The sequence below is a fragment of the Erithacus rubecula genome, assembly GCF_903797595.1.
Source record: "Erithacus rubecula genome assembly, chromosome: 2".
In the NCBI taxonomy this organism is placed as follows: domain Eukaryota; kingdom Metazoa; phylum Chordata; class Aves; order Passeriformes; family Muscicapidae; genus Erithacus; species Erithacus rubecula.
In genome coordinates this window covers 31,313,987-31,330,391 of record NC_136685.1, presented here as the reverse complement: position 1 = coordinate 31,330,391, position 16,405 = coordinate 31,313,987, and the positions used below count along the sequence as shown (strand labels likewise).

General features: G+C 40.8%; 1 protein-coding gene across 2 annotated transcripts in view; it reads right to left on the bottom strand.

The window, feature by feature from the left end:
• Positions 1-5,814: 5,814 nt before the first annotated feature.
• Positions 5,815-16,405, bottom strand: part of SH3BGRL2 (SH3 domain binding glutamate rich protein like 2) — a 35,522-nt gene continuing 24,931 nt past the window's right edge. Inside the window, exons 3-4 of one of the 2 annotated variants that reach the window (XM_079297848.1) lie at positions 9,645-9,734; positions 5,815-8,543 (exon numbers count right to left, since the gene is read on the bottom strand). In XM_079297848.1, coding sequence (XP_079153974.1) covers positions 8,502-8,543; positions 9,645-9,734 — 132 coding nt within the window. In that variant the 3' untranslated portion in view covers positions 5,815-8,501. Of the gene's footprint in view, positions 8,551-9,644; positions 9,735-16,405 lie in introns of both variants that reach the window. The other variant, XM_079297849.1, reaches the window with a different exon arrangement.

Genomic DNA, 16,405 nt, shown 5'->3' with positions numbered 1-16,405 from the left:
AAAAGATGGCTGGCTACTCATGGTCTTTTCCAGATCTGCATTTCACTCCTGCAGCTGCTGTAAGTTCAAGGAGCACGTCCCCAGCTATCGATTCTTCTGACACCTTTGAATTAACTGAAGGTTAAAGTCTGTCAAGAGAATGTTTAATTCATGTATTTAGCAAGCACAGTTCTTTCATCTGCCCACACAATATGCCAGGAAATATGCTAAATTGGAGCAATAGCTCAATCGGGGCTAAAATGAGAAACTGTTAAACAGCAACACTTCTGCCAAGACACTGAGAACAAGTATCAGGATCATCTCTAATTACGAATTCTGCTAGCTGAAGTAATTAAAGAGCTCGTTCTGGGCTTGCTTCATGAAGCTACTCCATGCTATTGACTAGTGGGAATGTCCTCATTCTGGGGATCTCAATTGGCCCTGGATGTCAGTGGTGCCATCACGAGAACTGGACTCTGCACTGGCTCATTCTACCTGATACTTCTACCTGACAAAAGCACACTTAAGACAGGAGAAACCAAATAATATGACAGGTAATTCCTACAAGGGAGATTTATTCAAAGGAAAGGACAACCAGGATGATGAAGATAAGCTGGCCATGAATAAAGTTCAGCTGGAGTTTGGAAGAATGCTTCCTTTTTTTGCTGTAAGAGAAGTAGGATTTTGAGACAACCTTCTGACTAGCACAGCAGAGCCAAAAACACCCACAGGAAATAATATCAACCCAGACCCAATGTTGTGCTTTTAGCTGGAGCTGTGTAGTTTTATGAAATAGACTCTGTGGCAACAGAAACTGCAGAGGACTTGTCTCTGTAACCCATGAATCTCCTCTAGGCTGATTATTTAATGCAGACCATGAAATCTGTTGTGTTGAAATGCCATCTCCTCTGCACGTTTCAGTGGATTTGATGGATACTCACACTTTTCTCAGAGCAAGAATGTTCCAAAGGACATGAAAGGGCCACTTAGGGCTTAAGTATTATAGTCCAGCTGGAGCAGAAGTGATGCTACAGCAATTTACCTTAATGACTTAAGAGCATATTTCACAGCAATGTTGTATAGCTTTTCTGACCTAAAAGCCCTTTCATGGCTTAAATTTATGCACTCACAGAATACATCTAAAAGAAAAAAAAAGTATACCCACCAAAACCAGAGAAAAAACCAGAAGATTTGAAGCTATGAAAACTCGGAGACTAAAATGTGCTGAAGGAAAATTATACCAAGAGTGCTGATGATTATAGAATTCTCATAGTAGGAAGATAATTACCCTGGGGGTAAGCAGTGACAGCCATTAAACAGACATTACCAGGTGCAGCATGGTAGGGCAGCATCAGGATGGCCAGGCTCTACAGCACCAGTGGGAACAGTGCTTGTGGGATCACACCATCTCAGCAAGCAGCATCCCTGTCTTTTGGAGATGGCACATGGCTGTGTCACTGCTCCAAGCAGGTGGTATCACCACAGGACTCTACAAGGGCTATTCCCAGCAGACAGCCACTAGGAAATAGCTGAAAGAGGACAATACAGGTGTGTGGGCAAAGGAAGCTGAAGCAGAGAAGCTGGAGCCCTGTCCAGATTCAGCTTTAATTAGACAATCCACAATTACATTATAAATGATAAATGTGCTGCCCATATCATGCTCAAGAGTAATTCAGCTTTCTTAATTCTCACACCTGAAAGGCTGACCTCTTCACACCCACATTCTTCCAGCCTCCCTCCATTAAGCATACAAAACTGTGAAATTCAGAGAATCTAAAGAAGAAAGAAGGGAAGAGCTGTTAGCCTTAACATCAGGCTCCATGGGATGGATTTTGCAAATGAAGGATGGACTGGTGCTTATGTGCTGCAGGCTGGAGCCCCAGAGCAGCAGCACTCCTGCCATATCCAGCACTGTGTGTGCTCTCCTTACAGCTTTGTCCTGTCAAAGAGAAGCTGACCCACAAATTGGCAGGAAAAAAGGAAATTAGCTGAGGTTATCTTGGAAATGCAGGCAGAAACCATCCAATCTGATAATTACCCTTTTCCTTTTGGGAAGGTACGAACTGGAAGTATTTAATGAAGAGGAGTAATGGGGTAGCAGCAGCTGGAAAAGCAGAATGGGACAAACTTGAGCTGTATCTTCAGCAAACCTCACTCACTACAGCTCTATATTATTTGCCCCTAGGCTCCTGATCACCTTCTGCAGGTTTGTCTCCATGCCAGCACTGATCTGCTGCTCACTCCTTCAGTCATACATTGGTGAAACAAATCCCTCGTCCTTAGGTGCAGTGGTGGTCTGATCCATTTGGGAGTCAGAATAGCAATCATGGCTTTTGCTTGGCATCTGGGGCTAGAAGTCCTCTACACCCTCAACTCTGTCACTTCACAGTGATGTCTTTGCAAAATCTTTATGATTTTGCAACCAGAAGGGCCTCACTCAAACACACAAGGCAAAAAAAATGAGCTATTAATTGTTTTTCTTTGGGTTCCCAGCAGAGTAACTCAATATGCCAGGTTTATTTGTGGAAGGTGCTGTAACACAGGGAGATGTTGGCTCAGGTCTTATTTTTCACATCTTGAAATTCATTGGTCTCAGTGGAATTGATCTTGATCTCCAAAGAGGTACAAAGGAAAGATAAGCACAGGTTGCTGGGTGGCATGGTTGAAGAGGATAGAACCCATGGGCCTGGAAGTGTGTGCTTTCCCTGGAGGGTGAGATTCCTCTCCTGAACCAGAGCTATGTACTGTGACAGCTAAACTGGATGGAGCAACCAAGCAGCTAGAGATTGGCACACGTTTCTCAAAGTCTCTGCTTCTCAACTCCCTGTTTCCAAATCAGAATGTAACAATTTCTTTCTTGTCTTCTGAACACAACTTTTCAAGGCTTCAGCTTTTCTTTAGCATGATAATTCCTTAAATCTGTAATTTTCTGTTTCCCAAATTTTCCAGGGGATTGAATCACAAGCAATGGTCACCTTTAAGGAAATCATATAGGGTGGCTTGCATCCAAAATGTTTGCTTGTGCTGCACCACGCAGCCTGAGAAGGCTACTTCAGATGAGACCGGGACAGCTTGGTTGAAGTCCAGGGAATGAACTAGGCAAGTGCTTCTGGCACCTTGAAAGCAAATCAAGCAAATGAGAGTTCAGCAGGACCCTGTCACAGCCCAGACTGGCTGCCCTGGGGTAGGAATGAGATGCAGACAGACTGGCACATGCATGCTTGCATGGGTACAAACACAGTGATGACTTTCAAGCACTTTTTGCACTGATGCTGCCCTGGCCCAGGGAGCAGATGCAGAATTGGGATGCAGGATGACAGCCAGTGGCAAGGCATGCCACGCCAGGTGACCTTTGCCTGCTCTCTGCTCTCAGCATGGTCTCCAGCAGCCAGGAAGGAGGAATGGCAATGCCACTGGTAATCACTCAGAATGCAGCCTGTGATGCTACATGAGCAAAGTGACACAGAACATCACTTCCTCTGCAAATCAAGAAGATCCATGCAGCAAAACCTGTCCACTTCTACCCACCACAACCTAAGAGCTGAGCTACTACAGCTCCTCTCGGTTCAGAGCAGAGCTACTGATCCTACAGCAGCTGAGGATCCCACTGCAGGCATTTCAGGCTTGCCTATTCCATCTGCACCTCCTTTATGCATCCTGCCTAAAGCACATGGCACAGAACCTTGCTCCAGGGTGCAGCATAAGTCACAAATGGAGTTTTCATGGCAGCAAGCACAAGAGACAGTGGGCAACTTTTGGACAGGAATGATAAGGTATTAAAAACTATTTACTAGACTGAGAATCAAGGGAATACTCTAATTATGCAACCTATACCTTTGGTTAGCCACTGAACTGGTAAAATGTATTTAATTACCTTCTATGGATTGGCCAAGTGGCAAACCAGGAACTCACATTCAGACATAAAAAGCAGTGAAGGTTTTAGCCCTAGGAACAAAACTTAATTGTGTGAAAACTTCCTGTCCCCAGTGTCCAAGCCACCCTAGACGATCTACCCTTTATTTCCAGGTAACACAAGTAAAAAAAAATGGAAGACAATACATCATCCCTTTTTTCTTTCTTTTCTTTACTGCAATTTACCTGGGGAGACCCCAAACCAACAGGTATTCTGGGCACACTGCAAATCCCATGCAGCCACCAGGGTTCAAAGCCAATTAACATCTTACAGAATCAGGCTCACCCATCCCAGGTGTAAAGTTCTGCAGTGCTTCTACCTGCAGAGCCTGCCCAAAGCAAAGCAGCAGAGCAAGCCACAGTAAAAATAAACTCATATTTTTCATTGTTTCTTTTAGCACATACAACACAGTGCAAATTTACTTTTTGAATTACAGTTTTTTATTAGATGAACACAGTTTAATACATAACGTGTACACAACCTAAGATGCAACATGCTCCCTCCCCTAGCAAGTTCCAGAACACTGACACCGTGAAGGGGAACACCAGCTCTGCATTTGTGACCCCACAGGGATGTTACAGATGGCTGGGAGTGGAAGCTTTGCACACAGGGAGGTCTACACAGGACAGGGTGACACATATGAGGAGGAGGTACAGATTAGGAAGAAGGGAGTAAGCTGGATCTGCCCTGGCAGAATGATGCTCTCAAGAAGATATTCTCCGTTTTCTCTCCCAAATTCCTTAGGGAGCAGGAGGGTGAAGCACAGGCCATGATGCAGCTGTGGAAAGCAGTGGTGTGTGGTGTCACACGTGGCACTGCCAGCCAAGGGTCCCTGTGAGAATCACTGCTCAGGGTGCCAGAGCAAGCTGTGGGCCATTCTGCACTGGGTCTGCACTCGGGCTCTTTGTGATGGGTGAACACATGGGGCTCCATCCTCCTCCCACTGTACACACCAAGGTGTAGTGAAATCAGTGAATAAGTTGCTGAAAACTAATGAGATTTGGCATTTTCCTGGTGATCACCCCACTCCTGCACTCCTGTGAAGGGCCACAAGGCAATTTCAGGGTACTATTTCTGAACCATGGTGTTGCCTGAATAGGACATCTCAATAAATGGCCTGATGGTGGAAAAGGACAGGGAGGGACAACTGAGAAATCCACTGAGAGTTGGCAGCTACTCTTCCTTTCAGTGATAGCACTTGGGCTGCTCAACATTAGAATCAGACACTATTTTAAAGAAAGTGTAAACATGAATTTATGGGCTTTACTCCAGGTTAACTTCCCTTGGAAGGTTTGATTCAAGACAGTCAACAAAAAGGAAAAGAAAATTAAAAAACAAAGTCACCTAGGAAAAATCAAGAATTCAGAAGACTCATCAAAAACTGTTTCAGTCTTACAAAGCATGTGCCTTTTGACTCAGGCCTCAAAATAAATTTACTGTATTATTAAAAAAATAGCAATATAGAAACTATACCTTTCTCAATTCAAAGTTTAAGCGCATCTAAGAAGACCCCACAGAAACAGTCCTCCTTCTGGCAAGGCACTATCCAGTAGTGTGTGGCACAAACAAAAACACCTCTATCAAACCACTGATACAGTGAATGTGCACGTCAGCCCACACAGCAACTTTAGCTAGGTACAAAGATTCAGTTTCACTCACACTGCTCTCCATTTTAAACAGTGGGGTAGTTGTAAGTATTAGCCAGAAATTGGGATCATTTGGTTCTTAAGCATAGCTTTATATGCCAAAATTTTAAACAGAGTTAAGAATTTCCTATTTCTTTCAATAAATGTCTCTAGTTTCCCCAGATCTTTTCAGTTCACTGATAGATACATTTCATCACTACAAAACTGATTTAAAAAAATCCAGATCATCTTGTGTAACAAACTAGAAGTCTACTTGCTTTAATTACAAAAATAAGGCTGTTGTACAACTGACAAAATTCACATCCAAACATATACACCTTTTTTTTTCTTTAACTAGCTATTTATAATTCAAAAGCACACATTCTAAGGGACTTACACTGCCAATCCATGCAAGCAAGCAGGATATCTTTGGAGCTAGTGTTGTCCTCCATAAAACTGACTATGCTTACACATGTGCTCTGAAATAAGCCAGGTTTACTTAACAGCTGAAACAAGGCTAACGCTCACTAAACGAAAGCCTTCTACTCTACAGTTATCAAAATTCAAAAGGAGCTCTGTAAAACTAATTTCACCCCTGGAGAAATCAGTGTGGGTTTTCCTTTCACATCAGTAATCCTGGGATTTCACCCAGGATTACTCATGTGTATATGTTTACACACTTAGGTAAATTTTTCAAACCTGGGATTTCAGGCAGTTCTCAAAGTTTACGACGTATCAAGTACATGATAAATCCAGGATGGCTTCTCTGTAATCAACTGCAAAATTACTTAAATTTATATCTCTATTCATTTACAAAATTAAATATTTAACTTATTTTTAGGAATAGGTATATTGAATGTGGTGAAGTTAACAATGTACAGCTCCACCTCATCTTATATTCCCTTCCTGCAATGAGGTCCAAGTCTCATGAATATATGGGATTGGTTACAAGAATGTCACAATACCTTAATATAAACAACATAATTCTTAAAAATGCACATACATACATCAATGCCCGTTCAGGATTCCTCTTGAGAAGGTGCTCTGGAAAAGGTTTTGACCAGTAAATACAACCATGGACTTCAAATCTGTGTGTGCTCTTGCTCTTTAGCAGAGCTGAGCAGCCAGGTTTGTTCAGTCTGGTAAGAAGAAGGCTAAGAGGTGACCAAATGATAGCCTACAACTATCTTGAGGGCCATTAAAAAAAGAATGGTGCCAATCTCTTCTTGTGAGTGTCACAGAAACACAGCAAAGGTAGCAGTCTCAAATTAAAGCCTAGGAGTCAAAGCTGGACTTTAAAAGATATAGTTTTCACTAGGAAAGCACTGCAGCAATGTCACAGGTTACCTGGAGAGTTATCAGATCTTCATCTCTGGATACTCTTAATGCTCTGCTAGACAAACCCATATCTGATCCAGGCTAGTGTGGTTCTTTGGCCTCATTTTGCAGTGCTGGACCAGAAGCCCTTCAGTTGTCCTTTCCAGCTGACACGTCTGGTATGCCATGATTACTGATACCAACAGAACATGTGATTTGTTTCACAGTGTAGCTTTTGTTGTGAAAGTGTTGCTTTCTGACACTTTTTACAAGTCTAGCTTCCTTCAAACCACACAGTCTGAGTGATGCTGTGACTGCAGAGTAGCTTTTCTATATAGTAATTGTCTTTCATTTACCCAATGACATAGACATGTCCAGCCTGATGGCACTACCTTGCCAAAATGAAATCACTTGAGTAAAAACTACATTACAGCATATCTGTTATTTCTATTGCCAGACTTCATTCATAATGCATGATGCAATTTTACTTCTGTCTAGAATGCATTTTATAATGGTTTTTGGCAAGTCATGGGCCTAAGTTCTGCTCTGTGCATCAGTGAAGTCCCACTGGAAAGATCTCCACTTCCTTTACTCAGCTCCTGTTCTAGCCTGAGCTGAGCAACCTCTCTGGCCTCATTTGGCAAAGCACACACTCAGCTTTCTCACTGTCTTTGAGGCACCTCCACATGACCACATTGGGGATATAACCAGGACAACAGCAAGGCAAGCTAGGCAAGCTCTTGGACCATGGTGGAGTGGTGAACCATCATGGGACTGAAACCTGGCTCTCAAAGTATCCCTGACTCTCATGTGGCTTGTGGTGGAGCTGGGTGTTACTGAAGGTAAACTGAAGTTTTGGCAAAATTTCATTTTAAGACAGTCCAACTATAGAGCTCCAACCCTGGGTGTTAAGACTTTCTCAGTTAAGAGAGAACTTCATATTATCATTGTGAGACCCCCCTTTAGCTCTTCTGAACTCCCCAGTATTTCCACTGAGTGTTTTACTGAGCCTGCATTTGGAAACATGTCAAAATATTTCACTTTGGCACCTCCCTCATGATAGGAATTTGTTTTAAACAGTCAGTTGCAGTGTACATCATTAGACAAATCAAGTCTTCATTAACAAGATTAGCAGCCCATGTCTCTTAAAATAACCATGATCTAGAATAAACCACAATAAATAAATGTAGAGTAAAAATATGGCAGCTATTGGCTTAGACTGAGATCTCAAGATTGATGCTTTTTACATTCTGGATCATAGCCAGTACAAACATCATCATAACCACCAGCATTTTAACTACCATGATGAGCTAATTTGAACTACAGTAGTGGGAAGAATTAAAAAAGGTAAGGAATATGACTACATAAGTAACCTCATGAATGATACAAGCCCTACACTTCCTCTTCTTTTTCTCAAACACACATGCCTGTTAGAGTATCAGGGCCAGTTGCAAAAGCATTCCAAAGACAAAAGTGAAACATCAACAGTGAGCATTTTTACAACAGAAGATGAGTAGCCCAGCTTTAATCCTATTTCCTATGCATTATTAGCTCCACATTATTGGAGAGCACCATCTCATGGCAAGCAGACTACTACTAGTGACACGTTTTCTCTATCACAGTGATCCATTAGGGAAGCTGTTATGTGCTGAAGAATAGTCACTCATTCAGGAATGTGCTTGTTGATACTTGATGGGCCTTCTAGGGTTCTGACTCCTATTGAAAAGAGAAAAAATAAAGAGTGTTATTAATTATTATTAACATAATATTAATGATATGAATACATTCTCATCTCCCATACCCATGACCTTTGCATATAAGGTGACCCTAACCCTGGACCCTTAGGAGCTGAGGATGCATCTCTGAAGAACCACCAGCTGAAGCAGGAAGTTTATGGAGACACAGCTCCAGGCCTCCAACACTGTATTTTCTAGGATCAGAGCTGCATAGAAGCTGCTATTTCAGATTGTGCCAGAACATCATCTTTTTCCTAGGACAAGTTCTCCAAGCTACAAAGTGAGGCAGGCTGCCAAAATAACCTGCTTCTGTGATCTCAGCTGAGGCTCCTTCCTACTCCTGTCCCTCAAGGGGTCCAGAAATAAATGAATTCCTGGCAGAAAAAGAACTCCATGGATACCCATGAGCTGCCACCCAGGCCTGAAACAGTACTAGTACCAAATATATCTATATCTACAGTATCCAAGGAAAGAAAAATCCTCCCCTCTGTTTGATCTACTGCCAAAAGGTGCACCACACAGTCTGCTTGAACAAGTGTCCAGGCTTACAGCAATAAAATTTCCTCCATTATACTGCTCTCAACAGAAAGATGTTACCTGGCTTTGTGTTTTAACCTGTAGATATGTGTTTGCTAAAACTGAGCTCAAAAATTTAATATAAGTTCTGACAGTTCCAGCATTTCAGCATTTAAAAAAAAAGAAATTAATGCCTAATGAATAAATGCTTAACCATTATGCAAGACTTCAGAAAGTCCAGTGATTAGGATCCTAGTTCTGTCTCCTGTTATAATTAAGCCAGTTGCTTACAATTTAGATTGATAATGTGAAAGAAAATGGAATCTTTAAACTTAATTTATCTGCTGTCCCAAATTTCTCCCACGTACATGCTTGTTTTTATTTAAAATGCTTTATTTTTCCTTACAACCATTTTGATTACCTCATTAGCATTAAGGTGATGAACAAGGCATGGATCATGGCAGGGATGCATCCAAACACACAGGGTCCCACCCCACACAGGGGGCAAAGAAAATTCAATCTCAACATCTGAAGAATTCCATGAAAAATCTGCAATACTACACTGACCTTTGATGCCAAAGTAGGTTTCAGTCCAAGAAAGGAGAATACAGTGTTGCTCTCCTTTGATTCAAAAAAGCCATCATAATCCTAAAGAATTAAAAGAAAAAAAAGATGAATCAACATTTGTATTCATGTTTTCCTGATTGATATTACCATACCTTGTATTAGACTGAAGAGTTACATATAATAAACCTCAGAAAAATATTGATACTTACCCATATTCTCCTACCCAAACCTAAAACCTAAACTGCAATGATATCATAAGCTACAAGGAAAAAAACCATAAATTCTCTAACTTCAACATCTCTCACTACTTTGACAGGCAATTATAAGCATGTACTAGCATCAAAAGAAATTACTGTGGGTATATTTTAAAGGTATTTAAGCGCAGAATTTCTCCTAAAACCTTTATGGTGCACTAGATGAAGATGCTTTATCAGCATTTCAGTAATGATATACTGCTATGTCAGTGTGAACTGGGACACTGCAGTTGCATAATTATTTAAATAGCTTTAGCCTCCCCAAAAACACAACCACAGCAGCACAAGGGCAGTTTCTCAGCCTGACCCCCTATACTAAAAGCACCTGTGAAAGACACCAAGAGGTCAACAGGAGTGTATAATGGTCCTCAGGCTGCAGGCATATTATCTGACATAAACAGAAAGAGTAAACCTTTTTGTTGTTTTCTTCTAAAAACATGGCAGAAGCTAACTTAGGAGTTAACAAAAATTTACAATAATTGCCAGAAAGTAAATCCAAGTAAAACAGGCAAATCAACTAAGCCATAGTGTAAGCTGAAAGATTACTGAAAGGATTCCCAGCAGTGCCATGGATTAAAAAGGGACAGTGTAATCACTGAATATCTAGAGAAGCAATAAGTAATACTGAAGCTCTGCAGAAGGATGTTTGATTGAACCCTTGACCTCTAATAATGAGACTTCAAAAGCTGCATGGACACTATAAACCTTAAAAAGCTCTGTTCTGACTCTTCTAAAGCACATGAAAACCCATGAGGGACACAGACTATATAAGCAACACATGAGAAGACAGCCTGTGTTCTACCTGAGAAACAACCTTCATTTGCTGCACAGTGAGTCACAGTCTCTGAAGGTAGGGCAGCAGTGGATGAGTACAGCCCACAGTGAGAAGAACCCTTCCTTTAACATCAGGACAGGTCTAAATTGCCTGAAGATGCCCATTACAGCCCTGTAACTACCAGGAGCCAACCTGCAGGCAGGCAGCTGCTGTGGCAGCAGCTTTTTGGGTCCCTGGCAGGAATACCCTCCCTCCCAAGCACCATGGGCAGTCTTCACTAACCCCCTGGACAATTCTTTGTCTCAACAGTTTGTCCAAGGAAGGCTCTGTGTTTGTTTGGCTGAGTGATCATCCCTCAGCACTGTTTTCAAATTCTGGCATTCTCCTGAAGATTCTTAATCCCAGTACTTCAATTAGCTATGGAAATATCATTAAGACCATAGTTTTTTTCATCCTTTGTTAATAAATTGGTAAGAAAAGAAAGCAGGGAAGGACTAAGAGACTAAAAACATATCATAAGAAAAAAAGGCTGCACTCCTGGCTCTCACAATGACTGACACAGCCAATCCACCAACATCTGTGAACATCTGTTTAACCTAACCACTGTAAAGTAATTTAATACTTAATAATAAAAAGCCCTCTTCAACTCCTAGTTATCATTATACTTTCACAATTATCAAGTCCTGCCTCAGTATGCTTTTTCCACATTTTTACTGACTAACAAACCTGAATTTACTTACTGAAAAAAACAGTGAAGTTTAAAGGTGAGCTAAACTAAGTCTATGTTTGAAAGAGCACAAAACCCAGTGGATTGAATAATTTTAAAAGGACTTGAATATTAAAGAACCACAAGAGATTATCCACCAGAAGCAATCTCCCTAATGTTTTGAAATATCTGCATTGCAAAACATATTTAAATCCTATTGACACTTACTTTCATGGGCGGTGGGGGAAAAAAAGCATCATGCTTTTAGATAAAGTAGATTTTAAATAGGAAAAATTTCCTAGTGATGTCTGCAACTACAATCTATGATCTCAAAATATTCAAATGTGAAACAAAAAAAAAAAGTTACAAAAATGCATAACAGTCCTGTAAAAATTTTAAGAAATCATTTTAGCACGGTAGTTTCTTAAGAGATTATTGAGAAGTGTGATCTCAATGACTCAATGGCTGTGTCATGGGTGGTAGGAGTTCAAAGTGGGCATCCCTGGCTTTTCCTGTAATACAAGTGAGATAAAAGAATTCTCCAAAAACACCCTGCCTTTGATCTTACCATTAGAAGGAGAGGAAGTCTGTGCAGAATTGGGTCACATGTAAAGACACTAAATCCATGGGTGACGACAGGAAAATTCTTATCTCAATAAAGAACATCACACTGCTATCAGCAGTAGATGCAGAGACTGAAGAAGGAAAACAACACAAGCTCAGTGAAAACGAGAATTTCATATGCAGGCAGGAACCCAACTCACTGGTGAACCAATGGGTTCCATGTGGAAAAACTCTGTGGGACATTCTTTTGGCAAGGCATTGGTTCCCTCTTTCTGCATCAGCAGCAAGTTAACCCTCTGGTCACTGTCCCAAGCAGCTCTACCCAGGGAGTTCTGTGGCTTTGCTGGGATCTGTGGAGCAGTGCTGTTCTGCCCTGTGCACAGAAGTGGCTCCCATTGCCAATGGGAGGCACTCAGACAGCAGCTGCTAACTTAAAAATATATTAGTATGGCAAACTGCTAGCCACTGCCCCACTTCAAAAGGTAGCTATGTGTAAAAATACAATTTTGACTGTAGCATTTTAAATTATGAAACTTGGTGCTTTACAGAGCTGATAATCACACTTCATTAATGTATAGAATTCTGGCAACATTAGTAGCTGATTAAAACTGACTAAAAACTAAAACTAGTAGGACATGAAGGCAGTGGACATGAATCATCAGCAATGCAGAGATGCTCAATCCCTTTGGAGAAGTTGAAAAGCCAAAAATACAGATGATGAATCCCATGACTGTGGGTATGAAATGTTACCAAGAAAGACAGATGCCAGTTAGGAGGGAAAAATATGTATCAGGATGGTTTAGAGGGGTAAAGAAGGGAAAGGAAGATAAAGAAGGTAAGTAAAAAGTCATTTCAAGGCAGAAAGGGCTTTTTAACAGGGTAACAACTAGCTGACTCCTTCTGGCATGGTTCCTCACCATTAAAGTTGGTGGCAGGTCCATCACTCACCATGTAACCTGAGCAGGACACAATCTCTGTTTTCACACCACAATTACAGCATTGAATATGCCCAGTGAGCTGCTAGGGAGTGGATTAGCTGACCTAATAAGCTCTTGCTTTGTTGAAAATAAACTGAAGCCACTGTAGGTGAGCTACTTGCCTGTAGCAAGTAGCAACTCTAAACTGGGATAGAGAGACAAGCTGTGGCTGCAAAGGTCTTCAGGGCCAAAGTTACCCCAGAGGGTAATGGGAGGAAGGCTGAAGCTCACTGTGGTGGCAGGATGCTTGGTACTAGATGTGCTACTGCACACAGGGAATGCATTTCCAGAGCATACTGAAGATGGTAAAGGTTTCCACCAGGAGGTTCAAGTTCATAAAAGAAAAATGTAGTAAGAATTAGTAAATATGTTAAAGTGACATTTATTTCAGAAAGATAACTAGAGATGAGAAAAATGGTCAACCATTTTATATCTTGACTTGTTTGTGTTCTTTCCTAGGCTTATGGCCACTGTTGGGAAAAATATGGGCTTAATGGACCTTCAGTCTCACAAATGATCCTAATCTTAAGGTGTATCATACACTAAGTTTTAAAATTATCATAGAATCAGAGAATGGCTTGGGCTGGAGGAGACCTCAAAGATAATCTAGTTCCAACCACCAATAATCAGAAAAGCCATGTGATGTTGTCCATTAAGTATGAAGAGAAAAAAAATAAACCAAAACACAAAACAACCCAAGACTTTGCTTTTAAAATTTGAATCTTTGCAACTTATCCTGTAAATAAAAGGTGCTGTGGCTGCTTTGCATATCTTTAAAACCAGGTCAATCAAAGACAGGAGAACTTTGTTAATATCTACATTATGCAGTAAACCCAAAGAACAACCACTGCCCAAAAGCTACAGAAAATTAACATCAGCTTAGTCTTTGAGACACTGGAGAAGCATTCAGGAAATCCGACACAAATGTCTTAGGTTCTTTGGGCCTTCATGTGGGTTTTGTGCCAATTTACTCCAGTAGGAAAATCGCTGGTGCTTGGGAATTCTCTCCTCTTTAGAAATCCCACTTCCAGGGTAGGTTCTTCTCTCAACAGCAATGGCCAAGTTCACAAAACTCAAGCTGGCTGCAGCATTAGCTGTGTCCCAGCTGTGATGATCACTAGACCTTAACAGTGATGTATTCCTGGTGCTGGGAAACCAGATCACTGCAGTGATGTGATTACAGACACTGCCATAATTAATTTGGCTCAGGATTTTGTTAAGCAGGTATACTTGGGATTGTTTAAATAAACACTGTCACTGCTGGGAGAAACTATTTACTGCACACCAAACTTAAAACTGGCAGTACTGCAGATCAGCATAAATAATTATTTATGACTATGGAACTATTTGTGGGCTTCAAGGAACATAACAGAAGCATGAAGGTGATGGGTCAAAGTAAAACATAAACACAAAGTAGATTTCAATTAGCACTTTTACCTTCACTACTGCACTGAGATTAGGAGAACATTTCATCTAATGAACTTTCAAAGACAGCAACTGTGAATAAAATTCTTTCCACTAAGTTTATTTAAACAAGCAAGTTGGTTTTGTTGCTGTTTGCTTTTAGTTGGCAACAAGAGTGAGCTCGTTAAACATGTCAGACAGATCTTTATTGCTTACCAGGAAACAGAAAAACAAGAAACCCACCCAAATGTAGCTTGCATAGGTTTTCCTAAAGATTTTTGAAGTGCCTGGACAACACCACAGGCATGCTGTTCAAATTTACTCTTTGTCAGTATTTTTAGTATAAGATTATGATCTCTCTGTTCTTATAAAAGGGGCAACATAATTGGTCTTTCAAATAATAATGAGGAACTCATAATTTAAACACATTGAATCAGCACTTTGCTACTGAGTTAATACTGTATGCCACTGAGAATGAGCTGCTAACATCGTCCCTGAAAAGGGCAGTTCAGTTCTCCAGAACAGATGACATTCATTTACTGATCTGATTAGGATTACAAAGGAAAACTCTCACACAGCACAGCTCTCCTTGGAGAGTGTGTGTGCGTGTGTGAGCCTCTTCTAATATTAAATAAATATACAAATAAAAGAAGATCTTGTCTCTACAACACAAAACAAGCTAAACATGACAGTTTTCATTACCTAACCTTTTGATAAGATCTCTGCACAGGATTTTTAAAGAGCTTATAGAATTGACTCAACAAAGCAACTTGTTACTCCTCTACTAAAGGCCAGATGTTTATTTTGGTAATCTGTTTAGTTGTAGCCTTCCAGAAACAAAGGCTTTAATAAAAGGGAGCAGATGTCAGCCACAGCTCTATTGTTTGCACAGTACAGGACATACTCAGGCTGATGTGATGTTTGCCATTATGCAGCAATGGTGCCAGGGTACACAGTCATCAGCTGTCTAAGAACTGATACCCCTCACCTCCAAGGCAGCCAGTCCAAGTGCAGCAGGACTTCTCTTAGACAAGCACTGAAGACCTCAAACCTAGTGCCTAGTGCCCATCTGGGGAAGGGGATTGTTCAGGGGAGTTAGTGGCAGAATCTGTAAGTACTATGGATGGTAAGAGCTGTCACCTCCACCTTTTGTGCACCTTCCAGCTCAGTGTCATTTTACAAATTGTTTGGATAAGAGTACTATCAAATAAGGCCACAGCAGGAATTTGAGAAAGGAAGAGATGGAAATATCATCTATGCCTATCATCTTTATGTGAAGGGATGGTTTACAAAATACCTGATACCCCACTGCTATTAATGAAGTTTTACTTAGTCCAAATAAAAACTGTGGTGCTGAATAGGATTGTACTCTCTCCACTACAGGGTAAACAGCAGCACTGTAATACATTACTGAAATGAGTCCTGACTTTTCTGAGGAAGATAAAATTCTTGGATTGTTTTGTTTTTACTTAGTTGCTGAGCTTCTAGTTTTTAAGCCTTGACACTGGGCAAGCTGGCTACTCTACACCTTGCCTCTGGTACCACACTCCCCTAGATAAAGTACATATTACTCAGAACTAAAGCTCTTTTCCTCAGAACACAGAAGGCAATGGAGAAGTGGATGGCAAAAGCATAGGCACATTCTGAAAGTTATAACTAGCCCTTGTGAATGATCTGAACAGAATCCTCCCAATGGAAAAGACTCTTGGGTCTTGGGCAGGGATTGCTTTCCAACACCAGCTCTGCCTTCTATATTCCTTGCTTGAGACAAGGCCTTAATCAGGAAGATATACAGTGCATGTCACTGGCCTCAAGTCACATTCAGCCAAGGTTTTTTGGATGCCTGTGAGCCATAAAACTCTTCCAATATAACTGCAAAAGGTTAATAAGAACAATTTCACACACAGAGCTTAAACTTGCCATATAGGAAACTCTACTTCTGATGGCAAAATAATTAGTCAAGAAAGTTTTAGCATCATTAATCATTAACAATTGTTACATGATATCTGAGCAATTCACATTAAATTTTATCTGGCAAAATTATCCCTCTTCTAAAAGCAGACCTGGATCAA